General features: G+C 52.0%; 1 protein-coding gene across 1 annotated transcript in view; it reads left to right on the top strand.

The window, feature by feature from the left end:
* lamb2 (laminin, beta 2 (laminin S)) overlaps window positions 1-26,734 on the top strand; it is a gene marked incomplete at its 5' end in the record, with an annotated part of 243,025 nt that overhangs the window by 190,353 nt on the left and 25,938 nt on the right. The window contains 6 exon segments of the mRNA XM_073072944.1: window positions 7,489-7,713; window positions 12,909-13,126; window positions 13,850-13,946; window positions 15,090-15,462; window positions 24,622-24,806; window positions 25,601-25,842. Coding sequence (XP_072929045.1) covers window positions 7,489-7,713; window positions 12,909-13,126; window positions 13,850-13,946; window positions 15,090-15,462; window positions 24,622-24,806; window positions 25,601-25,842 — 1,340 coding nt within the window.

Here is a 26,734-nt window from a genome sequence, read left to right as displayed (position 1 = left end):
GGGAGCGTCCCCCCCCAGTGAGGGGTCAGTGTGTGTGTGGGGACCGTCCCCCCCCCAGTGAGGGTCAGTGTGTGTGTGGGACCGTCCCCCCAGTGAGGGTCAGTGTGTGGGGACCGTCCCCCCAGTGAGGGTCAGTGTGTGTGTGGACCGTCCCCCCCAGTGAGGGTCAGTGTGTGTGTGGGACCGTCCCCCCCCAGTGAGGGTCAGTGTGTGTGTGGGACCGTCCCCCCCCAGTGAGGGTCAGTGTGTGTGTGGGACCGTCCCCCCAGTGAGGGTCAGTGTGTGTGGGACCGTCCCCCAGTGAGGTCAGTGTGTGTGGGACCGTCCCCCCCAGTGAGGGTCAGTGTGTGTGTGGGACCGTCCCCCCCCCCCAGTGAGGGTCAGTGTGTGTGTGGGACCGTCCCCCCCCAGTGAGGGTCAGTGTGTGTGTGGGGGACCGTCCCCCCCCAGTGAGGGTCCAGTGTCTGTGTGTGGGACCGTCCCCCCAGTGAGGGTCAGTGTGTGTGTGGGACCGTCCCCCCCAGTGAGGGTCAGTGTGCGTGTGGGACCGTCCCCCCCAGTGAGGGTCAGTGTGTGTGTGTGGGGACCGTCCCCCCCCAGTGAGGGTCAGTGTGTGTGTGGGACCGTCCCCCCCCAGTGAGGGTCAGTGTGTGTGTGGGACCGTCCCCCCCAGTGAGGGTCAGTGTGTGTGTGTGGGACCGTCCCCCCCAGTGAGGGTCAGTGTGTGTGGTGGGACCGTCCCCCCCCAGTGAGGGTCAGTGTGTGTGTGGGACCCGTCCCCCCCCAGTGAGGGTCAGTGTGTGTGTGTGGGACCGTCCCCCCCAGTGAGGGTCAGTGTGGTGTGTGGGACCGTCCCCCCAGTGAGGGTCAGTGTGTGGTGGGGACCGTCCCCCCAGTGAGGGTCAGTGTGCGTGTGGGACCGTCCCCCCCAGTGAGGGTCAGTGTGTGTGTGGGACCGATCCCCCCCCCCCAGTGAGGGATAGTGGTGTGTGTGGGACCGTCCCCCCCAGTGAGGGTCAGTGTGTGTGTGGGACCATCCCCCCCCCCCAGTGAGGGGTCAGTGTGCGTGTGGGACCGTCCCCCCCAGTGAGGGTCAGTGTGTGTGTGGGACCGTCCCCCCCAGTGAGGGTCAGTGTGTGTGTGGGACCGTCCCCCCCCAGTGAGGGTCAGTGTGTGGGGTCGTGGGGTCGGGGGGACCGTCCCCCCCAGTGAGGGTCAGTTTGTGTGTGGGACCGTCCCCCCCAGTGAGGGTCAGGTGTGTGTGTGGGACCGTCCCCCCCAGTGAGGGTCAGTGTGTGTGTGGGACCACCCCCCCCAGTGAGGGTCAGTGTGTGTGTGGGACCGTCCCCCCCAGTGAGGGTCAGTGTGTGTGTGGGACCGTCCCCCCCCCCAGTGAGGGTCAGTGTGTGTGTGGGACCGTCCCCCCCAGTGAGGGTCAGTGTGTGTGTGGGACAGTCCCCCCCCCAGTGAGGGTCAGTGTGTGTGTGGGACCGTCCCCCCCAGTGAGGGTCAGTTTGTGTGTGGGACCGTCCCCCCCAGTGAGGGTCAGTGTGTGTGTGGGGACCGTCCCCCCCAGTGAGGGTCAGTGTGTGTGGGACCGTCCCCCCAGTGAGGGTCAGTGTGTGTGTGGGACCGTCCCCCCCCAGTGAGGGTCAGTGTGAGTGGGACCGTCCCCCCCAGTGAGGGTCAGTGTGTGTGTGGGACCGTCCCCCCCCAGTGAGGGTCAGTGTGAGTGTGGGGACCGTCCCCCCCAGTGAGGGTCAGTGTGTGTGTGGGACCGTCCCCCCCCAGTGAGGGTCAGTTTGTGTGTGAGACCGTCCCCCCCAGTGAGGGTCAGTGTGTGTGGGGACCGTCCCCCCCAGTGAGGGTCAGTGTGTGTGTGGGACCGTCCCCCCCCAGTGAGGGTCAGTGTGAGTGGGACCGTCCCCCCCAGTGAGGGTCAGTGTGAGTGTGTGGGGACCGTCCCCCCCCAGTGAGGGTCAGTGTGAGTGTGTGGGACCGTCCCCCCCAGTGAGGGTCAGTGTGAGTGTGGGGACCGTCCCCCCCCAGTGAGGGTCAGTGTGTGTGAGTGGGACCGTCCCCCCCCAGTGAGGGTCAGTGTGTGTGTGGGACCGTCCCCCCCCCCAGTGAGGGTCAGTGTGTGTGTGGGGACCGTCCCCCAGTGAGGGTCAGTGTGTGTGTGGGACCGTCCCCCCCCCCCAGTGAGGGTCAGTGTGTGTGTGGGACCGTCCCCCCCAGTGAGGGTCAGTGTGAGTGTGGGACCGTCCCCCCCCCAGTGAGGGTCAGTGTGTGTGGGGACCGTCCCCCCAGTGAGGGTCAGTGTGTGTGTGGGACCGTCCCCCCCAGTGAGGGTCAGTGTGTGTGTGGGACCGTCCCCCCCAGTGAGGGTCAGTGTGTGTGTGGGACCATCCCCCCCCCAGTGAGGGTCAGTGTGTGTGTGGGACCGTCCCCCCCCCCAGTGAGGGTCAGTGTGTGTGTGGGACCGTCCCCCCCAGTGAGGGTCAGTGTGTGTGGGACCGTCCCCCCCAGTGAGGGGTCAGTGTGTGTGGGACCGTCCCCCCAGTGAGGGTCAGTGTGTGTGTGGGACCGTCCCCCCAGTGAGGGTCAGTGTGTGTGGGACCGTCCCCCCCCAGTGAGGGTCAGTGTGTGTGTGGGACCATCCCCCCCCCAGTGAGGGTCAGTGTGTGTGTGGGACCGTCCCCCCCCAGTGAGGGTCAGTGTGTGTGGGACCGTCCCCCCCAGTGAGGGTCAGTGTGTGTGTGGGACCGTCCCCCCCAGTGAGGGTCAGTTTGTGTGTGGGACCGTCCCCCCCAGTGAGGGTCAGTTTGTGTGTGAGACCGTCCCCCCCAGTGAGGGTCAGCGTGTGTGTGTGGGACCGTCCCCCCCAGTGAGGGTCAGTGTGTGTGTGGGACCGTCCCCCCCCAGTGAGGGTCAGTGTGTGTGTGGGACCGTCCCCCCCAGTGAGGGTCAGTGTGTGTGTGGGACCGTCCCCCCCCAGTGAGGGTCAGTGTGTGTGTGGGGACCGTCCCCCCCCCCAGTGAGGGTCAGTGTGTGTGGGACCGTCCCCCCCAGTGAGGGTCAGTGTGTGTGGGACCGTCCCCCCCAGTGAGGGTCAGTGTGTGTGGGACTGTCCCCCAGTGAGGGTCAGTGTGTGTGGGACCGTCCCCCCCAGTGAGGGTCAGTGTGCGTGTGGGACCGTCCCCCCCAGTGAGGGTCAGTGTGTGTGTGTGGGACCGTCCCCCCCAGTGAGGGTCAGTGTGTGTGTGGGACCGTCCCCCCCAGTGAGGGTCAGTTTGTGTGTGGGGACCGTCCCCCCCAGTGAGGGTCAGTTTGTGTGTGGGACCGTCCCCCCCAGTGAGGGTCAGTTTGTGTGTGAGACCGTCCCCCCCAGTGAGGGTCAGCGTGTGTGTGTGGACCGTCCCCCCCAGTGAGGGTCAGTGTGTGTGGGACCGTCCCCCCCAGTGTGTCAGTGTGTGTGTGGGACCGTCCCCCCCAGTGAGGGTCAGTTTGTGTGTGGGACCGTCCCCCCCAGTGAGGGTCAGTTTGTGTGTGAGACCGTCCCCCCCAGTGAGGGTCAGCGTGTGTGTGGGACCGTCCCCCCCCCAGTGAGGGTCAGTGTGCGTGTGGGACCGTCCCCCCCCCCCAGTGAGGGTCAGTGTGTGTGTGGGACCGTCCCCCAGTGAGGGTCAGTGTGTGTGTGGGACCGTCCCCCCCAGTGAGGGTCAGTGTGTGTGGGACCGTCCCCCCCAGTGAGGGTCAGTGTGTGTGTGGGACCGTCCCCCCCCAGTGAGGGTCAGTGTGTGTGTGGGACCGTCCCCCCCCAGTGAGGGTCAGTGTGTGTGGGACCCGTCCCCCCCAGTGAGGGTCAGTGTGTGTGTGGGACCGTCCCCCCCCAGTGAGGGTCAGTGTGTGTGGGACCGTCCCCCCCAGTGAGGGTCAGTGTGTGTGTGGGACCGTCCCCCCCCAGTGAGGGTCAGTGTGTGTGTGGGACCGTCCCCCCCAGTGAGGGTCAGTGTGTGTGTGGGACCGTCCCCCCCCAGTGAGGGTCAGTGTGTGTGTGGGACCGTCCCCCCCAGTGAGGATCAGTGTGAGTGTGGGACCGTCCCCCCAGTGAGGGTCAGTGTGAGTGTGGGACCGTCCCCCCAGTGAGGGTCAGTGTGTGTGTGGGACCTGTCCCCCCCCCCAGTGAGGGTCAGTGTGTGTGTGGGACCGTCCCCCCCAGTGAGGGTCAGTGTCTGTGTGGGACCGTCCCCCCCAGTGAGGATCAGTGTGAGTGTGGGACCGTCCCCCCAGTGAGGGTCAGTGTGAGTGTGGGACCGTCCCCCCAGTGAGGGTCAGTGTGTGTGTGGGACTGTCCCCCCCCCCAGTGAGGGTCAGTGTGTGTGTGGGACCGTCCCCCCCAGTGAGGGTCAGTGTCTGTGTGGGACCGTCCCCCCAGTGAGGGTCAGTGTGTCGTGTGGGACCGTCCCCCCCAGTGAGGGTCAGTGTGTGTGGGACCGTCCCCCCCAGTGAGGGTCAGTGTGTGTGTGGGGACCGTCCCCCCCCCCAGTGAGGGTCAGTGTGTGTGGGACCGTCCCCCACCCAGTGAGGGTCAGTGTGAGTGTGTGGGACCGTCCCCCCCCAGTGAGGGTCAGTGTGAGTGTGTGGGACCATCCCCCCCAGTGAGGGTCAGTGTGTGTGTGGGACCGTCCCCCCCCCAGTGAGGGTCAGTGTGAGTGTGGGGACCGTCCCCCCCCAGTGAGGGTCAGTGTGTGTGTGTGGGACCGTCCCCCCCCAGTGAGGGTCAGTGTGAGTGTGTGGGACCGTCCCCCCCCAGTGAGGGTCAGTGTGTGTGTGTGGGACCGTCCCCCCCCCAGTGAGGGTCAGTGTGAGTGTGTGGGACCGTCCCCCCCCAGTGAGGGTCAGTGTGTGTGTGGGACCGTCCCCCCCAGTGAGGGTCAGTGTGTGTGTGGGACCGTCCCCCCCCCCAGTGAGGGTCAGTGTGTGTGGGACCGTCCCCCCCAGTGAGGGTCAGTGTGTGTGGGACCGTCCCCCCCAGTGAGGGTCAGTGTGTGTGGGACCGTCCCCCCAGTGAGGGTCAGTGTACGTGTGTGGGACCGTCCCCCCCCAGTGAGGGTCAGTGTGTGTGTGTGGGACCGTCCCCCCAGTGAGGGTCAGTGTACGTGTGTGGGACCGTCCCCCCCAGTGAGGGTCAGTGTACGTGTGTGGGACCGTCCCCCCCAGTGAGGGTCAGTGTGTGTGGGACCGTCCCCCCAGTGAGGGTCAGTGTACGTGTGTGGGACCGTCCCCCCCAGTGAGGGTCAGTGTGAGTGTGTGGGACCGTCCCCCCCAGTGAGGGTCAGTGTGTGTGTGTGTCCCCCCCCCCAGTGAGGGTCAGTGTGTGTGTGTGGGACCGTCCCCCCCAGTGAGGGTCAGTGTGAGTGTGTGGGACCGTCCCCCCCCAGTGAGGGTCAGTGTGTGTGTGGGACCGTCCCCCCCAGTGAGGGTCAGTGTGTGTGTGGGACCGTCCCCCCCCCCCAGTGAGGGTCAGTGTGTGTGGGACCCGTCCCCCCCAGTGAGGGTCAGTGTGTGTGGGACCGTCCCCCCCAGTGAGGGTCAGTGTGTGTGGGACCGTCCCCCCAGTGAGGGTCAGTGTACGTGTGTGGGACCCGTCCCCCCCAGTGAGGGTCAGTGTGTGTGTGTGGGACCGTCCCCCCAGGAGGGTCAGTGTACGTGTGTGGGGACCGTCCCCCCCAGTGAGGGTCAGTGTACGTGTGTGGGACCGTCCCCCCCAGTGAGGGTCAGTGTGTGTGGGACCGTCCCCCCAGTGAGGGTCAGTGTACGTGTGTGGGACCGTCCCCCCCAGTGAGGGTCAGTGTGAGTGTGTGGGACCGTCCCCCCCCAGTGAGGGTCAGTGTGTGTGTGTGTCCCCCCCCCCAGTGAGGGTCAGTGTGTGTGTGTGGGACCGTCCCCCCCAGTGAGGGTCAGTGTGTGTGGGACCGTCCCCCCAGTGAGGGTCAGTGTGTGTGGGACCGTCCCCCCAGTGAGGGTCAGTGTGTGTGGGACCGTCCCCCCCAGTGAGGGTCAGTGTGTGTGTGTGTCCCCCCCCCCAGTGAGGGTCAGTGTGTGTGTGGGACCGTCCCCCCCCCAGTGAGGGTCAGTGTGAGTGTGGGACCGTCCCCCCCCCAGTGAGGGTCAGTGTGTGTGGGACCGTCCCCCCCAGTGAGGGTCAGTGTGTGTGTGGGACCGTCCCCCCAGTGAGGGTCAGTGTGTGTGGGGACCGTCCCCCCCAGTGAGGGTCAGTGTGTGGTGGGACCGTCCCCCCCCCAGTGAGGGGTCAGTGTGTGTGTGGGACCGTCCCCCCCAGTGAGGGTCAGTGTGTGTGTGGGACCGTCCCCCCCAGTGAGGGTCAGTGTGAGTGTGGGACCGTCCCCCCAGTGAGGGTCAGTGTGTGTGTGGGACCGTCCCCCCAGTGAGGGTCAGTGTGTGTGTGGGACCGTCCCCCCCAGTGAGGGTCAGTGTGTGTGTGGGACCGTCCCCCCAGTGAGGGTCAGTGTGTGTGTGGGACCGTCCCCCCCAGTGAGGGTCAGTGTGAGTGTGGGACCGTCTCCCCCCAGTGAGGGTCAGTGTGTGTGGGACCGTCCCCCCCAGTGAGGGTCAGTGTGTGTGGGACCGTCCCCCCCCCAGTGAGGGTCAGTGTGTGTGGGACCGTCCCCCCCAGTGAGGGTCAGTGTGTGTGGGACCGTCCCCCCCCAGTGAGGGTCAGTGTGTGTGTGGGACCGTCCCCCCCAGTGAGGGTCAGTGTGTGTGTGGGACCGTCCCCCCCCAGTGAGGGTCAGTGTGAGTGTGGGACCGTTCCCCCCCCAGTGAGGGTCAGTGTGTGTGGGACCGTCCCCCCCAGTGAGGGTCAGTGTGTGTGGGACCGTCCCCCCCCAGTGAGGGTCAGTGTGTGTGTGGGACCGTCCCCCCAGTGAGGGTCAGTGTGTGTGGGACCGTCCCCCCCCCCCAGTGAGGGTCAGTGTGTGTGTGGGACCGTTCACTTGGACAGAGTACTGGTGTCCCTGTCTGCTCGTGAGATTCCTCGTAGAATTGCCTGTTTGTCAAGCTCTCCGATTTGCAGGCTTCACCATTTAATCCAGAGCCTTTTATTCTCGATTCTGAGGGAAATGAGGAAGCTGTGTATATGATTTCCAATCCTCCTCAGCCAGAGCCTTGGCGTTCCAGGTGCTTCATCCACGATGGGATGGTGGGGTAGACTCGTTTCGGACTCTTACAGAGGTTGCGAGACGTCAAAGAGAGTGAATGGTTTTCCTTTGAGGAATCACCTCCAGGGCAGAGAAGAGCACGGTGCTCACGGTGGGAAACCTGGCAAATTTGGTGAAAGACAAAATCTCCTCAAACCCCTGATGGAGAGTTGTGGGGCACCTGTAGCCACTGTAAGCCCTCAGAAATAATTGACTGAAAATGTCATTAAAATCTACCTCGTCAACCCTGCTATTTTGTTGACAGGTTCTCGATGTGAGCAGTGTGCAGCTGGTTACTACGGAAACCCCCTGTTACCGGGCGGCAGGTGTGAGCCCTGCCAGTGTCACGGCAACATTGACGTCAGCAACCCACAGTCGTGCGACCGGGAGACGGGCCGTTGCCTGACGTGCCTGTACAATACAGACGGGCCACACTGTGAGCAGTGCAAGATGGGCTTCTATGGCAACGCCCGGCAACACAACTGCAGACGTAAGTATGTCCTGAAATGGGTCTGCTGGGTTATGGCAGTGATTTGCACCATGGGAAGGGGTGCAGTGATATTCCTCCCAGACGCCAGGACGGTTCAGGATTGGGAACTGGATCAGCACTGGGCCGTCAGGAATTCAGGGAAATGGGCCAGTGGGTTTGGCTGATGATCTGCTGTAGGTTGGAGGGGCTGAACACCCCCTTTCTGCACTGTAGAGATTCAGTGGGGAGTGTTCAGCACCTGAAGGAAACATAGAATCTTGAGGCAGAGAAACAGGCCCTTCTGCCCAACTCGGCTGTGCTAACCATATCTGTGTTGGTTCCATTTGCCCTCATTAGGCTCATACCCTCTTCTGTCCAAATCAACAACAAGTCAGGCAGCATCTAGGAAGAAGAAATAAACAGTTGACATTTCGGGCTGAGATCCTTCATCAGGACAGAGTTCTGTCCTCAATTAACTCAGATTTGTGACACATGATCTCCCCTGCTCCTAATCAGTCCCCTCCTTCCCATGTGAATGTAAATCCTGTCAACTACTTCCCTACCGTAGAGTGCAGTCTCACCGGCCTGTAGCTTGCAGATCTAAAGCACTGCCCTTTGCCAAGGGGATAATATCAGTTGTCCTCCAGACTTCTGGTAGCTAACCCATAGCTTACAAAGTTACAAAAATCTCCATCTGAGGCTCAGCAACCTCCTCCCTTGCTTTGCTTAGCATCTCAAGGTAAATCCTATCTGCCCCTGTAGATTTATGCACTCATTGTACTGTTAGAACCATAGAGCACTACAGCACAGAAAACAGGCCCTTCGGCCCTTCTAGTCTGTGCCGGAACTTTATTCCACTATTCCCATTGACCTGCACTCAGCCCATAACCCTCCAGACCTCTCCCATCCATGTATCTAATCAATTTATTCTTAAAACTTAAGAGTGAGCCTACATTTACGTCAGATGGCAGCTCGTTTCACACTCCCACCACTCTCTGACTGAAGAAGTTCCCTTAATGTTCTCCCTAAACCTTTCCCCTTTCACCCTAAAGCCATGTCCTCTTGTATTTATCTCTCCTAATCTAAGTGGAAAGAGCCAACTCGCACTTACTCTGTCTATACCCCTTGTGTAAACCTCTATCAAATCCCCCCTCATTCTTCTATGCTCCAAGGAATGAAGTCCTAACCTGTTCAATCTTGCCCTGTAACTCAACTCCTGAAGACCCGGCAACATCCTAGTAAATGTTCTCTGCACTCTTTCAATCTTACTGATATCCTTTCTATAGTTAGGTGACCAGAACTGCACACAATGCTCCAAATTTGGCCTCACCAATGTCTTATACAACCTCACCATAATATCCCAACTCCTATACTCAATACTTTGATTTATGAATGCCAGGATGCCAAAAGCCTTCTTTACAACCCTGTCTACCTGTGACGCCACTTTCGGGGAATTATGTATCTGAACTCCCAGATCCCTTTGTTCCTCTGCTCTCCTCAGTGCCCTACCATTTACTGTGTGTGTCCTACCTTGATTTGTCCTTCCAAAATTCAACGCCTCACACTTGTCTGCATTAAATTCCATCTGCCATTTTTGGCCCATTTTTTCCAGTTGGTCCAGATCCTTCTGCAAGCTTTGAAAGCCTTCCTCGCTGTCCACAACACCTCCAATCTTAGTGTCATCAGCAAACTTGCTGATCCAATTTACCACCTTATCATCTAGATTATTGATATAGACAACAAACAACAATGGTCCCAGCACAGATCCCTGAGGCACACCACTAGTCACAAGCCTCCAGTCTGAGAAGCAATCATCCACTACCACTCTCTGTCTTCTCCCACACAGCCAATTTTGAATTCAGTTTACAACCTCTCCATGGGTACCTAGTGTCTGAACCTTCTGAACTAACCTCCCATATGGGGCATTGTCAAAGGCCTTACTGAAGTCCATGTAGACAACATCCACAGCCTTTCCTTCATCTACTTTCTTGGTTTCCTCCTCGAGAAACTCTACAAGATTTGTTAAACACGATCTACCATTCACAAAGCCATGCTGACTATCCTTAATCAACCCTTGGCTGTCCAAATACTTGTATATCCGATCTATCAGAACACCTTCCAATAATTTACCTACTACTGATGTCAGGTTCACTGGCCTGTAATTACCTGGTTTACTTTTGGAGTCTGTTGGGGTGATCTATTGCATCCGGTGCTCCTGGTGCGGCCTCCTCTACATTGGCGAGACCCGACGCAGATTGGGGGACCGCTTCGTTGAGCACCTCTGCTCTATCCGCCACAACAGACAGGATCTCCCGGTTGCCACGCACTTCAACTCTGCTTCACATTCCCATTCGGATATGTCCATACATGGCCTCCTCTACTGCCATGATAAGGCCAAACTCAGGTTGGAGGACCAAAACCTCATATACCGTCTGGGTAGTCTCCAGCCCCTTGGTATGAACATCAAATTCTCCAACTTCCTGTAATTCCCTCCCTCTCCCTTCCCTCATCACACTTTCACTCTGCCTCCTCTTCTAGCTGCCTCTCACCTCTCTCATGATTCTGCCTTCTTCTACGACCCATAGTGCTTTTCCCTTACATTCCTTCTTCACCTCTCTGGCCTATCCCCTCCCTGCTTCCCCTCCCCCACCCCTTGATCTTTCCTCTGATTGGTTTTTCACCTGGCATCTTCCACCCTCCCCCCACCTTCTTTATAGGACCCCTGCCCCCTCCTTCTTCAGTCCTGACGAAGGGTCTCGGCCCGAAACATTGACTACTCATTTCAACAGATGCTGCCCGATCTGCTGAGTTCATCCAGCTTGTTTGTATGTGTTGATTTGACCACAGCATCTGCAGTGTACTTTGTGTTTAGATCCTCAGAGATTTTGACATCCAGGAAATTGAAACTGCTCACTCTCTCCACTTCTATTCCCCCTATGAGGATTGGTATGTGTTCCTTCGTCTTACCCTTCCTGAAGTCCACAATCAGCTCTTTCCTCTTACTGACGTTGAGTGCCAGGTTGTTGCTGTGACACCATTCCACTAGTTGGCATATCTCACTCCTGTATGCCCTCTCATCACCATCTGAGATCCAGCCAACAATAGTTGTATCATCAGCAAATTTATAGATGGTATTTGAGCTATGCCTCGCCTCAAAGTCATGGGTATAGAGAGAGTAGAGCAGTGGGCTAAGCACACCCCCTGAGGTGTGCCAGTGTTGATCATCACTACAGAGATTGTGGTCTTCCAGTTAGGGTCTGATTGCAACATTTAACAGAAGTTGGGATAAGTACAGGATGGGAAGTGTATGGAGGGCTATGATCTAAGTGTGAGTCAATGGGACTAGGCAGAATACTAGACTGGCATGTTCCAGATGGGCTGAAGGGCATGCTTCTATGTTGTAGTGCTCTATGACTTTATAAACTTTCAGATTCTCCTTAATCCTACCTGCCCAGTTTATTTCATGTCAACTCTTTGCCCCTGTAATTTCTTAAAATTCTCTCCAATGTTTCCCTAGAGAGAGTTACAGCAGGAAACGGGCTGTTCAGCCTGCTAAATTCATTCCAACCATCAACCAGAATTTACAGTAATCCCATTTATTATTCTCCCATGTTCCCATCAACATGTACAAAAGCCACCACTCTCCTGGTTTTCGATAAGTAAATCACATTGGTAATGGAGATAGTTTAGAGCAATGGTTGGCTGAGAACCAGACATTGGATTCTCTGTGACCGTGTGACCATCTGAAGATCCCAGAGGAGCTGGGCTGGTGTTCTTGATGGGTGGTCAGGTTGGAAGTCTCATTGGGGTGGTGGGGTTGGAGGTCTCCGTGGAATGTTCTGGTTAGAGGTATCTGTTGGGGAGTGGGGTTGGAGGTCTCAATGAGGTGGTTGGGTTGGAAATCTCAATGAGGTGGTTGGGTTGGAAATCTCAATGAGGTGGTTGGGTTGGAGGTCTCAATGAGGTGATGGGGTTGGAAATCTCAATGAGGTGGTTGGGTTGGAAATCTCAATGAGGTGGTGTGGTTGGAAATCTCAATGAGGTGGTGGGTTTGGAAATCTCAATGAGGTGGTTGGGTTGGAAATCTCAATGAGGTGGTGTGGTTGGAAATCTCAATGAGGTGGTTGGGTTGGAAATCTCAATGAGGTGGTTGGGTTGGAAATCTCAATGAGGTGGTGTGGTTGGAAATCTCAATGAGGTGGTGTGGTTGGAAATCTCAATGAGGTGGTGGGGTTGGAAATCTCAATGAGGTGGTTAGAGGTCTCAATGAGGTGGTTGGGTTGGAAATCTCAATGAGGTGGTTGGGTTGGAGGTCTCAGGTAGGTGGTGTGGTTGGAAATCTTGGTGGAATGAACTGCTTGGATATTTCAGTGTACTTATCCAGTTGGAGGTCTCAGTGAGGTGGTCCGGTTGGAGGGCTCAGTGCTGTGCTGCGGTTGGAGGTCTCGGTGGGCTGGTCTAGTTGGAGGTTTCAGTGAGATGGTGGGGTTGTAGGTCTGGGTGCTTTGGTGAGGTTGGAGGTTTCCACTGGAATGATCCATTTGGAAATCTCGGGCTGGACTCGTTGGAGCTCTTGGCAGGTGATATAATTGAAGGTTTCGGTGAACTGATCCGGTTGGAAGTCACGGTGGGGTGGTCCAGTTGGAGGTCTCGGTGTGGGAGTGGGGTTGGGGTTCTCAGTGTGGTGGTCCGGTTGGAGGTATTGGTGATGTAGTGGGGTCGGAGGTCCTAGTGTGATGGTAGGGTTGGAGGTCTGTGTTTTGATGTGGTTGAAGGTCTCGGTGCTTTGGTGGGGTCGGACATCTCGGTGGGATGGTATGTTTGGAGGTCTCAGTGGGATGGCCTGGTTGGAGGTCTCGGTGGTCTGGTCCAGTTGGAGGTAACAGTGCTGTGGTGGGGTTGGAGGTCTCAGTATTTTTGTGGGATAGTTCAATTGAAGGACTCGGTGGGGTGATCTGGGTTGGAGGTCTTGATGCTTTGGTGGGGTTGGAGTTCTTGGTGTGGTGGTCCAGTTTGAAGTCTTTGTAGGGTAGTTGGGTCAGAGGTCTCAGTGAGCTGATGGGGTTGGAGGTCTTGGTTGTGTTCAGGTTAGATCTGTCTCAGCATTCTGGGGCTCTGATACTGGGGAAGGATCCGGGCTCTGTGCTTAGAGCTCATGAGGAAATTATTGCTTTACTTCATCACTTCCACTGTCTTGTCTCCATTTCTTGATATAGCGTGTACATGTAACCAGCTGGGTACTGGCCGGGACCAGTGCCGCTCCAGGGAAGAGTGCAACTGTGATCCGAAGACAGGGCAGTGTCTTTGCCTGCCGAATGTCATTGGTCAGAACTGTGACCACTGTGTTCCTAGCTACTGGAACCTCCGCAGTGGCTCGGGCTGTCTGCCATGTAATTGTGCCATCGCCAACTCTTTCTCAGCCACTTGTAACGAGGTGGGTATTATGCCTACGTGAGAACCAAGGCAGCATGCCGGGCTGGCACATCTGACAGCACACAGCTGTGAGACTGGTCAAAGGAGCTGAAATACTCAAAGTGCATTGGAAGACTCTAATGTACTGTGTACAATCTCCAGATGTTGTGCTATGTATAATCCTTACTTGTGAATTCAGTTGTGGTCTAGTATAGTACTCTTACTCCAGATGGCCAGCCGTGCTGGTGTCCACGAGTCCAGGCTCAGAATCAAACTTATTATCAGATATCTGATGGTGGAGGGGAAGAAGCTGTTCCTGAAATACTGAGAGTGTATCTTCAGACTCCTGTACCTCCTCTTTGATTATAGCAGTAAGAAGAGGGCATATCCTGGGTGGTGGGGTTCCTTAGTGATGAATGCTACCTTTTTAAGGTAACACCTCTTGAAGATGTCCTCACTGCTGGGGAGATTAGTGCCCAAGATGGAGCTGGCTGAATCTATAACCCTCTGCAGCTTTTCCTGATCCTGTGTAGTGGCCCCTCCACACCAGACAGTGATGCAACCAGTTAGAATGCTCTCCACAGTACATCTCTACGTCCGTCCTTGTACGACCTGCCCTTGTGAACCCAGCTGCTGGGTAGTTTGATCCCCAGTGTGGTCTGAGAGACGTGGCATGCAGCAGATGATCTGTGAGTATATTCTTCAGTTAAGCAGGGGTCTGACAACAGTCTCTTTCTCTCCACAGTTTAGTGGCCAGTGCCAGTGTCGCCCTGGCTTTGGAGGCCGTACCTGCACCGGTTGCCAGGAGAATTACTGGGGTGATCCAAACGTGCAGTGTCGAGGTGAGAATGGCGGCTCAAACCTTCTCACCACAGTCAGTTGTCTTCACACAACAGAGGGATTACAGAGTGATTGGAGACAAGGCATCAGACTGTACTAGTCTCTGGTTGGCACCACAGTAGCTTAGTGGTTAGTGCAACGCTATTACAGCTCAGGGTGATAGACTTCAGACTTCAATTCCAACACCATCTACATCTGTACATCAATCCTTATACATTTCCAAGGAATGTGTGGGTTTTCCACAGGGCTCCAGTTTCCTTCCATAGTCAAAAGATGTACTGGATAGGTTAATCAGTTATTGTAAATTGTCCTGCGATTAGGTTAGGATTAATTGAGGTTGTGTGGGGTTGCTGGAGTGGCGTAGTTCAAAGGGCTGGAAAGGCCGACTTCTCAGTGTAACACCAAATAAATCAGTAATTCTTCAGATGTGTGATGCGACAGTACAGAGGGAGCTATACACCATCCCATCACACACTCCCAGAGTCAGACATGCAGTGAAATTCCCTCCACGCCGTCACATCACACACTCCCTCCACACCGTCCCATCACACACTCCCGGGGTCAGACACAGAGTGAAACTCCCTCCACGCCGTCACATCACACACTCCCCGGGTCAGACACAGAGTGAAGCTCCCTCCACACCCTCCCATCACACACTCCTGGGGTCAGACACAGAGTGAAGCTCCCTCCACACTGTCCCATCACACACTCCCTCCACACCGTCCCATCACACACTCAGGGTCAGACACAGAGTGAAGCTCCCTCCACACTGTCCCATCACACACTCCCGGGGTCAGACACAGAGTGAAGCTCCCTCCACACTGTCCCATCACACACTCCCTCCAGACCATCCCATCACACACTCCCGGGGTCAGACACAGAGTGAAGCTCCCTCCACACTGTCCCATCACACACTCCCGGGGTCAGACACAGAGTGAATCTGGGGTGAACTTCACTGCCTTCCTACATCGACATTTCTGTCCATCTGTTTTTACTTTTTATTTTCGTACTGAATGAAAACAAATTCTTCGGACCAACTGGCCCATGATAATGAGTATGCCAATCTAAGGTAATCTCATTCGAGCGATCTGCCTCGAACACTTTCCACACTTGTCACACTCATTTTTCCTCCTTCTCTCTGCCAGTGTGTGACTGTGAGCAGCGAGGTGTACAGACTAGGCAGTGTGACCGCGTCACCGGCCATTGTGTGTGCCGCCTGGGCATCTCTGGCGTCCGTTGTGACACGTGTGCCCGGGGCTTCTGGGGGGAGTTCCCGGACTGCCACCCATGCCACCAGTGTTTCGGAGACTGGGACCGCGTTGTGCAGGACCTGGCTGCACAGACCAGGCTCCTGGCCGAGAGAGCGCGAGAGATCCAGATCTCTGGGGTCGCTGGCCTGTATGAGAAGAATTTCCGGGAGTTGGAGGAGAAGCTGGCGCAGGCACAGAGGATTGTCGCTGCCCGCAACACAACTGCAGTGGCCGTGGCTCAGCTGATGAACCTGATCAATGATATCCGGTGAGTGGTTTGATGCCCGCAATGTCCCAACAGGTTGTCCCTTCCCCTCTGCCCACCCTTGTGCAGATCAGTTACACTGAGTGAGGAGTGAGAGGGTTGAGGCTGCTGTCAGACTGGTTGGGGTATCAATGTGTGGGCAGGGGGTGATGCCAGACTGGGTGGGATATCAATGTGTGTGTGGGCAGGGGATCGTGTCAGACTGGGTGGGGTATCAATGTGTGTGTGGGCAGGGGATCGTGTCAGACTGGGTGGGGTATCAGTGTATGTGTGGGCAGGGGGTGATGTCAGACTGGGTGGGGCATTAATGTGTGGGCAGGGGGTGATGTCAGACTGGGTGGGGTATCAATGTGTGTGTGGGCAGGGGGTCATGTCAGACTGGGTGGGGTATTAATGTGTGGGCAGGGGGTGATGTCAGACTGGGTGGGGTATCAATGTGTGTGTGGGCAGGGGGTCATGTCAGACTGGGTGGGGTATTAATGTGTGGGCAGGGGGTTGTGTCAGACTGGGTGGGGTATCAGTGTGTGTTAGGAGAGGTGGAATTAGACAGCTGGGATATTAATGGATGTGGGGAGAGGGTGGAATTAGGCAAGTGGTCTATTAATGTGTGTGGGTGGAGGGTGTTGTCATACTGGATGGGGTATTAATTTAGACAATAGACAATAGATGCAGAAGTAGACCATTCGGCCCTTTGAGCCTGCACCGCCATTTTGAGATCATGGCTGATCAATTCCTATCAATACCTGGTTCCTGCCTTGTTCCCATATCCCTTGATTCCCCTATCCATAAGATACCTATCTAGCTCCTTCTTGAAAGCATCCAGAGAATTGGCCTCCACTACCTTCTGAGGCAGTGCATTCCAGACCCCCACAACTCTGGGAGAAGAAGTTTTTCCTTAACTCTGTCCTAAATGACCCACCCCTTATTCTCAAACCATGCCCTCTCCCAGCATCTGGAACATATTTCCTGCCTCTATCTTGTCCAATCCCTTAATAATCTTATATGTTGCAATCAGATCCCCTCTCAATCTCCTTAATTCCAGCGTGTACAAGCCCAGTCTCTCTAACCTCTCTGCGTAAGACAGTCCAGACATCCCAGGAATTAACCTCGTGAATCTACGCTGCACTTCCTCTACAGCCAGGATGTCCTTCCTTAACCCTGGAGACCAAAACTGTACACAGTACTCCAGGTGTGGTCTCACCAGGGCTCTGTACAAATGCAAGAGGATTTCCTTGCTTTTGTACTCAATTCCCTTTGTAATAAAGGCCAACATTCCATTAGCCTTCTTCACTGCCTGCTGCACTTGCTCATTCACCTTCAGTGACTGATGAACAAGGACTCCTAGATCTCTTTGTATTTCTCCCTTACCCTAACTCTACACCGTTCAGATAATAATCTGCCTTCCTGTTCTTACTCCCAAAGTGGATAACCTCACACTTATTCACATTAAACGCCATCTGCCAAGTATCTGCCCACTCACCCAGCCTATCCAAGTCACCCTGAATTCTCCTAACATCCTCATCACATGTCACACTGCCACCCAGCTTTGTATCATCAGCAAATTTGCTGATGTCATTTTCTATGCCTTCATCCAAATCGTTAACGTAAATGGTAAACAGCTGTGGTCCCAATACTGAGCCCTGTGGCACCCCACTAGTCACCACCTGCCATTCCAAGAAACACCCATTCACCGCTACCCTTTGCTTTCTATCTGCCAACCAGTTTTCTATCCATGTCAATGCCTTCCCCCCGATGCCCTGAGCTTTGATTTTACCCACCAATCTTCTATGTGGGACCTTATCAAATGCCTTCTGAAAATCGAGGTACACTACATCCACTGGATCTCCCCCATCTAACTTCCTGGTTACATCCTCGAAAAACTCCAACAGATTAGTCAAGCATGATTTACCCTTGGTAAATCCATGCTGGCTCGGCCCAATCCTATCACTGCTATCTAGATATGCCACTATTTTATCCTTAATAATGGACTCTAGCATCTTTCCCACCACCGATGTCAGGCTGACAGGTCGATAGTTCTCTGTTTTCTCCCTCCCTCCTTTCTTAAAAAGTGGGATAACATTAGCCATTCTCCAATCCTCAGGAACTGATCCTGAATCTAAGGAACATTGGAAAATGATTACCAATGCATCCGCAATTTCCAGGGCCACCTCCTTTAGTACCCTAGGGTGCAGACCATCTGGACCTGGGGATTTGTCAGCCTTCAGTCCCATCAGTCTTCTCATCACCGTTTCCTTCAAATTTCAATCTGTTTCATTTCCTCTGTTACCCTATGTCCTTGGCCCATCCATACATCTGGGAGATTGCTTGTGTCTTCCTTAGTGAAAACAGATCTAAAGTACTCATTAAATTCTTCTGCCATTTCTCTGTTTCCCATAACAATTTCACCCAATTCATTCTTCAAGGGCCCAACATGGTTCTTAACTATCTTCTTTCTCTTCACATACCTAAAAAAGCTTTTGCTATCTTCCTTTATATTCCTGGCTAGCTTGCGTTCGTACCTCATTTTTTCTCCCCGTATTGTCTTTTTAGTTAAGTTCTGTTGTTCCTTAAAAACTTCCCAATTTGTGGGGAGAGTGGGTGGGATTAGACAGGTAGGGTATTAATGGATGTGGAGAGGTATGGAATTAGGTGGTGTATTAATGTGTGTGTGTGGAGAGGGGGTGGGATTAGACAATTGGGGTATTAATGGGTGTGGGAGAAGCAGTGGAATTAGACAGGTGGGGTATGTGACCATAGATATTGGAGAAGAATTAAGCCATTTGGCCCATCAAGTCTGCCCCACCATTCAATCAATGCAGATCCTTTTCTCCCCTCCTCAGCCCCACTCCGCAGCCTTCTCCCCGTAACCTTTGGTGCCACATCCAATCAAGAAACGATCAAACTCTGCCTTAAATACACCCAATGCCCTGGCTCCCACAGCTGCCTGTAGTAACAAATTCCACAAATTCACCTTCTGGCTAAAGAAATTTCTCTGCATCTCTGTTTTAAATGCACGCCCCTCTATCCTGAGGCTGTACCCTCTGGTCGTGGACTCCCCTACCATGGGAAACATCCTTTCCACATCGACTCTATCTTGGCCTTTCAACATTCAAAGGGTTTCAATGAGATCTCCCCTCATCGTTCTAAATTCCAGCGAGTACAAGCCCAGAGCCATCAAACATTCCTTGTATGATAACCCTTTCAATCCCAGAAACATATTCATAATCTCCTCTGAACCCTATTTAATGCCAGCACATCTTAGGTAAGGACCCCAAAACTGTTCACAATACTCAAGGTGAGGCGTCACCAGTGCCTTATAAAGCTTCAGCATCATATCTCTGCTTTTATATTCTAATCCTCTTGAAATGAATGCTAAAATTGCATTTGTCTTCCTCACCACCAACTCAAACTGCAAGGTAACCTTTAGGGTGATATGCACAAGGACTCCCAAAAACCTTTTCATCTCAGATTCTTGGATTTTATCTCCATTTAGAAAATAGTCTACATATTTATTTCTTCTACCAAAGTACACGACCAGCATTTTCCAACATTGAATTTCATTTGCCACTTTCTTACCCATTCTCCTAATCTGTCTAAGTCCTTCTGCAGCCTTCCTGTTTCCTCAACACCACCTGCTCCTCCATGAATCTTCATATATCTGCAAACTTGGCATCAAAACTATCTATTCCACCATCTAAATCATTGATACACAGCATAAAAAGAAGTGATCCCAACACTGAACCCTGCAGAACACCACTAGTTACTGGCAGCCAACCAGAAAAGGATCGCTTTATTCCCACTTGCTGCCTCCTACTAATCAGCCAATTCAGTAACCATGCCAGTAACTTTCCTGTAATACCATGGGCTCTTAACTTAGTAAGCAGTCTCATTCAGCACCTTGTCAAAGACCTTCTAAAAATCCAAATATACAACATCCACTGCATCCCCTTTATCTATCCTACTTGTAATCTCCTCAAAGAATTACAATAAGTTCATCAGGCAAGGTTTTCCCTTAAGGAAACCATGCTGACTTTGTCCTACCTTGTCCTGTGTCACCAAGTACTTCATAATCTCATCCTTAACAATTCACTCCAACATCTTCCCAACCACTGAGGTCAGGCTAACTGGTCTATAATTTCCTTTCTGCTGCCTTCCTGATTTCTTAAAGGTGGAGTGACATTTGCAATTTTTCAGTACTCTGGCCTCATCACAGAGTCCAATGATTCTTGAAAGATATTACTTATGCCTCCACAATCTCTACACTCCCTCTTTCAGAACCCTAGGTTTCAGTTCATCTGATCTGTGTGACTGTTGTGCCTTTAGGTTTTTCAGCTTTTTGAGCACCTTCATAATTGTAATTTAAGAATAAGGGGTAGGCCATTTAGAACAGAGTTGAGGAAAAACTTTTTCACCCAGAGAGTTGTGAATCTATGGAATGCTCTGCCTCAGAAGGCAGTGGAGGCCAATTCTCTGGATGCTTTCAAGAAGGAGTTAGATAGAACTCTTAAAGATAGTGGAGTCAAGGGATATGGGGAGAAGGCAGGAACGGGGTACTGATTGTGGATGATCAGCCATGATCACATTGAATGGTGGTGCTGGCTCGAAGGGCCAAATGGCCTACTCCTGCACCTATTGTCTATAGTAACTGCACTCACTTCTGTTCCAATACACCCTTCACCACCAGGCACATTGCTAGTGTCAGCCACAGTGAAGACTGATACAAAATACTCTTTTAGTTCATCTGCTATCTCCTTGGCCCCCATTATTATTTCTCTGGCCACATTTTCTAGTGGTCTTGCAGTGGTGCTAGAAAGTTTGTGAACAATGTAAAATTTTCTCTATTTCTGCATAAATTAAGCTAAAACATGATCAGATCTTCATGTAAGTCCTAAAACTAGATAAACAGAATCTAATTAAATAAATAACACAAAAACATTGTATTTGTTCATTTATTTATTGAGAAAAATGATTCAATATTACATGTATTTGTTGAAAAAAGTATGTGAACCTTTGCTTTCAGTAACTGGTGTGACCCCCCCCACCCCCTTTGTACAGCAATAACTTCAACCAAACATTTCCAGTAACTGTTGTTCAGACCTGTACATGGCTTGGAGGAATTTTAGGCCATTACTTCTGACAAAACTGCTTCCTTTGTGGGCTTCCTTGCATGAACATTTCATGGTCTTGATACAATTTTGAATTTATTGTTCCCTTGACGATTGCAAGCTGTCTAGGCCCTGAGGCATGCTCCTTCTACCATGCTTCACAGTTGGGATGAGGGTTTGGTGATGGTGGTGTTGGTGTGCAGTACCCTTTTCCCTCCAAGCATAGTGGTGCACACTTCTGCCAAAAAGTTCAACTTTTGGCTCTGCTTATCCAGAAAACATTGTCCCAGAAGCATTGTAGAACATCCAGGTGGTCTTTTGCAAACTTGAGATGTGCAGCAATTTTTTTTTGGAGAGTAGTGGTTTCCTCAGTGGTGTCCTTTCATAAACACCATTGATTTTTCTTGTAGTGGACACATGAACAGAGACTTCAGCAACCTGCAGAGATATCTGCATGTCTTTTGCTGTTCCACTTGGGTTCTTTTTCACCTCCTTCAGCATTGTACATTGTGCTCTAGAAGTGATCTTTGCAGGATGCCCACTCCTAGGGAGTACTGAGTTTCCAACATTTGTACACAATTTCTCTTACAGTGGACTGATGAACACTCAGGTCTTTAGAAATGTATTTGTAGCCTTTTCCAGCTTCATGCATCTTTACAATTCTTTTTCTATGGTCCTCTGAAAGATGTTTTGATCAAGGTATGGTACACATAAACAGATCTTCCTTGAGAAGAGCAGGCTCTGTCATTGTGTGTCCTTTTTTATAGGCAGGGCACCTCTGCAACCCACACCTCCAATTTCATCTTATTGGTTGGAACACCTGACTACAAATAGCTTTTGTAGAGGTTCACATACTTTTTTCAATGCATGTAACATTGCAACATTTTTATCAAGAAATAATGAAGAATTATATTTTTGTGCTACTTATTTAATTGGGTTCTCTTTAGTTTTAGGACACATGAAGATACAACCTCATTTTAGGTTATATTTATGCAGAATAGAGAAAATTCTACAGGGTTCACAAATTTTTTAGCACCACTGTATATCCACTCTCATCACACTGTTATTTTGCTAAATACTTGAAAAAGCTTTTTCTATCCACTTTGATATTGTTTGCTAGCTTGCTTTCATGTTTCATTTTTTTCCTCCTGATGATTCTTTTAGTTGCTTTTTTTGTCGTGGTTTCTTGTGCCCCACAAATGACCAGGAGACGCAGAAGATTCTTCAAGAAGTATTAAACTTTAATTTGCAAATCAAAGCTGAGACAGTCATTGAGCTAGTCGCTGATTGCCCACTGATCCCCGGACACAGCATTCTTTATAGCAATCTCCTGGTCCAGTTGCATTAGCATATGCAATCGGTCTATAGTTGCGTATCACATGTACATCCTGCCAGTATTGTTTCTACCCATTGACTTAATCATGTTCTAATCAACATCTCTTAGCTACCTCTCATTAACACACCATTGTCTTCTACATTCTTAGGATTTCATTCTCCTACTAAATTGGGTACATGCATTGCAAATAGCAAGTTTCAAAAGTGACTACATAGTTTTGGTTACACAGCAAAATTTATACTTTTATACTCCAATACTTTATATAGTTTTTAAAAGCTTCCCAATCCTGTCATCCCTCTAATTTTTGCTTTGTTGTATGCCCTCTCTTTTGATTTTACATTAGCTTTGACTTCCCTTGTCAGCCACAGTTGTACTATGTTGGTATTTCTTTGTGTTTGGAATACCTCTATCCTGCACCTTCCTCATTTTCCCCAGAAACTCAAGCCATTGTTGCTCTGCTGTCATCCCTGCCAGCATCTCCTTCCAGTTTACTTTTGATCTTCTCCTCTCTCATACCAGTGGAGTAATTTCCTGTACTCCACTGACATACTGCTACATCAGACTTTACTTTCTCCCAGTCAAATTTCAAGTTGAACTCAATCATATTGTGATCACTGACTCCTAGGGTCCCTTTACCTTAAGCTCCCTAATCGCCTCCAGTTCATTACATAACACCATATCCAGTACAGCCAATCCCCTAGTAGGCTCAACGACAAAATGCTCTAAAAAGCTATCTCGTAGGCATTCAACATATTCACTCTTTTGAGATCCATAATCAACCTGATTTTCCCAATCTACCTGCATGTTAAAATCTCCCATGACGATCATAACATTGCCCTTTTGACACACCTTTTTCATTTCCCATTGTAATCTGTAGTCTATATCCCAGCTGCTGTTTGGAGGCCTGTGTATATAATTGCCATCAGAGTCCTTTTACCCTTGCTGTTTCTTAACTCAACCCACAAGGATTCAACACCTTTCAATCCTATGTCACATCTTTCTAATTATTTGACAGACAGACAGACATACTTTATTGATCCCGAGGAAAATTGGGTTTTGTTACAGTCGCACCAACCAAGAATAGTGTAGAAATATAGCAATATAAAACCATAAATAATTAAATAATAATAAGTAAATTATTCCAAATGGAAATAAGTCCAGGACCAGCCTATTGGCTCAGGGTGTCTGACACTCCGAGGGAGGAGTTGTAAAGTTTGATGGCCACCGACAGGAATGACTTCCTATGATGCTCAGTGTTGCATCTTGGTGGAATGAGTCTCTGGCTGAACGTACTCCTGTGCCTAACCAGTACATTGTAGAGTGGATGGGAGTCATTGTCCAAGATGGCATGCGACTTGGACAGCATCCTCTTTTCAGCCACCACCGTCAGAGTCCAGTTCCACTCCCACAACATACTGGCCTTACGAATGAGTTTGTTGATTCTGTTGGTGTCTGCTATCCTCAGCCTGCTGCCCCAGCACACAACAGCAAACATGATAACACTGGCCACCAGAGACTTGTAGAACATCCTCAGCATCGTCCGGCAGATGTTAAAGGACCTCAGTCTCCTCGGGAAACGGAGACGGCTCTGACCCTTCTTGTAGGCAGTCTCACTTTATTGTCGTTTACCAGCAGAGCCACACCACACCCTCTGCCTACCTTCCTATCCCTCCGCCTACCTTCCTATCCCTCCAATACAATGTGTAACTTCGGACATTCAGTTCCCAATTACAACCTTCCTTCAGCCACGATCCAGTGATGGTTATAACATCATTCCGGACAATCTGTAAAAGTGCCATGCATTTACCTGCCAAATCAACCTGTTTCTACCCTCAATGGTGTGTGGCACAGGTAGCAATGTAGAAATTACTACCCAGGAGGTCCTGCTTCTCGGCTTTCTGCCTAGCTCTCTAAATTCTCTCTTCAGGACCTCTTTGCTTTTCCTTTTTATGTCATTGGTACCAATATGTACCAAGACATCTGGATGCTCTCCCTCCCTCTTTTAAATGCCTAACCCTGGCACCTGGAAGGCAACATACCATCCAGGTGTCCCATTCACATCCACAGAATCTCCTGTCTCTTACCCTGAATATTTGAGTCCCCTATCACTACAGTTGGTGTGTGGAGAGGGTGTGCGATTAGGCAGATGAGGTATTAATGGGTGTGGGGAGCGAGGTTAGACAGGTGGGGTATTAATGGGTGTGGAGAGCGAGGTTAGACAGGTGGGGTATTAATGGGTGTGGGGAGGGGTAGGTTAGACAGGTGGGGTATTAATGGGTGTGGGGAGCGAGGTTAGGCAGGTGGGGTATTAATGGGTGTGGGGAGGGGTAGGTTAGACAGGTGGGGTATTAATGAGTGTGGGGAGTGAGGTTAAACAGGTGGGGTATTAATGGGTGTGGGGAGGAGTAGGTTAGACAGGTGGGTATTAATGGGTGTGGGGAGGGGTAGGTTAGACAGGTGGGGTATTAATGGGTGTGGGGAGGGGTAGGTTAGGCAGGTGGGGTATTAATGGGTGTGGGGAGGGGTAGGTTAGACAGGTGGGTATTAATGGGTGTGGGGAGGGGTAGGTTAGACAGGTGGGGTATTAATGGGTGTGGGGTTTGGGGGGTTATTGCTTGATGTGAGAGACTTTGTTTAGAATGAGTGAATGCTACATGAGGGGGCGTGTGGAAAACCCAATTTTTGCAGGTGTGATATTTAAAACCAAACTAATGTGTCCAGGGACAAGATCACAGGAACGTCGGACATCCTGAATGGGCTGGAAGACATTCTTACTGCTGTTCAGAATCAAAACAGTGGTGCCAGTGTGGAACTGAGTAACCTGGAACGTGAGGCGCGTGCTCTCAACCTCTCAGCAAAGGAGCTGGCCCACCAGCTCGACATCCTGAAACACTCCAACTTCCTGGGTATGTGCACAATTGTCTCTCCATGTGACACACACAAAATGCTGGAGGAACGCAGCAGGTCAGGCAGTATCTATGGAATTTCAGTGTGTTGGCCCATTGCCAGGCTGCGCAGTGACCATGCCTCTGCCCCCTGTCAGTGAGCCCAGCACCTCGAACAGATCTGGCATTAAACTTTTGGAAAGAATATATTGTGGGATCCCATCCAGGGTACACAGTTTAATGCTGACATTAGGCTGTCAGGAGAGAAATAAAAATATTCGTTGTCTAGGGGTTATAGGAAATCTGGACCTCAGAGTTCAACACATCTGTGTGTTTGTTCTAATTCTTCACACACAAATCCCAGTGACTGGTTTCCTTAACCTGCTGGCCTGAATGATTTGAGTGAAGGAGGATGAGAGGTAACTTGACAGAGATGTAAAAGATGATGAGAGGCAGAGATTGAGTGGACAGCTTTTTCCCAGAGCAGAAATGGCTAATACGAGGGGGCATAATTTTAAGGTGATTGGCTGATTGGAGGAAAGTATGGGGGGGGGGGGTTCAGAGGTGGTGGTAGAGGCAGATACGTTAGGGACATTTAAGCACATAGATGATAGAGAACTGGAGGGTTATGTGGAAGGGAAGGGTTAGATTGATCTTAGAGTAGGTGAGAAGGTAGGCACAACATTATGGGCCGAAGTGTCTGTACTGTTCGATGTTCTAGTTCTATTGCTGTTACCTCCTTGCTCCTCTGATTAACCACTCATTGAGTCAAGTTGACCTGGCTGATTAGTGCTGATGTTGCCTCCTCTCACCAGGGGCATATGACAGCATTCAGAACTCTTACCGTCGCTCGTGGCAGGCAGAGAGGACAGTAAATGGCTCCACTGTGACCTTCCCCAGTATTGTCAGTGATTCGGCAAGCACCCGCCACAGGACAGAAATGTTAATGAGAGCCAGGAAGGATGACTTCATTCGGAAGAATGCCGCCAACCGGCGTGCTCTCAACGACCTGGCAGCCAAGGTGCAGACCCTCAATCTGAAGAACATTAATGAGAAGGTTGGTGTTGACTTGCTCCCTGTAGTAACCCCAAGCTGTCTGATGCGGAGTTTACGTTTCTGGGTTTTAGCCCCATTCTAACACTGTTAGATGGTACAGATAAACCACAAATCTGCAGATGCTGAAAACCTACAATAAAAGCAGGAAGTATTGAAAACCCTTGGCAGGTCCAGAAGCAGCTGTGGAGAGAGAAACATTTAACATTTCTGTTTAATGACTCTTCATCAGAACTGGATGGAGTATAACTTTCCACAGATGCTGCCTGATTGGTAAGTGTTTCCGACAAGTTCTCACTCTATGTTGACAGGTAGTTGGCTGTTGAATGTGAAATGGACAGTCTTCTGAAGACCAGAGGTCCTGCTTCACTTCAGAAACAATGTGAATGCTCAAGAATTCTTTCTATGAAAGACCATCTGATCCTGCAATTAGGGGACCATCTATGTGCATGGGAAGGAGGAACAGGACTGGGATTAGGGACTGTGCATGTGTGCTGGGAGAGAGGAACAGGACTGGGATTAGGGACTGTGCATGTGTGCTGGGAAGGAGGAACAGGACTGGGATTAGGGACTGTGCATGTGCGCTGGGAAGGAGGACCAGGACTGGGATTAGGGACTGTGCATGTGTGCTGGGAGAGAGGAACAGGACTGGGATTAGGGACTGTGTGCTGGGAGAGAGGAATGGGACTGGGATTAGGGGACTGTGTGTGCATGTGCTGGGAGGGAGGAACGGGACTGTGTATCTGTGTGTTGGGAGGAGGGAATGGGACTGTGTGTGTGTGTTGGGAGGATGGAATGGGACTGTGTGTGTGTGTGTTGGGAGGATGGAATGGGACTGTGTGTGCGTGTGTTGGGAGGATGGAATGGGACTGTGTGTGCGTGTGTTGGGAGGATGG

The sequence above is a fragment of the Hemitrygon akajei genome, chromosome 19 (genome assembly GCF_048418815.1).
Source record: "Hemitrygon akajei chromosome 19, sHemAka1.3, whole genome shotgun sequence".
Lineage (NCBI taxonomy): Eukaryota > Metazoa > Chordata > Chondrichthyes > Myliobatiformes > Dasyatidae > Hemitrygon > Hemitrygon akajei.
Note: the sequence above shows the minus strand (reverse complement) of the source record. Positions and strands in the feature narration are given on the sequence as shown.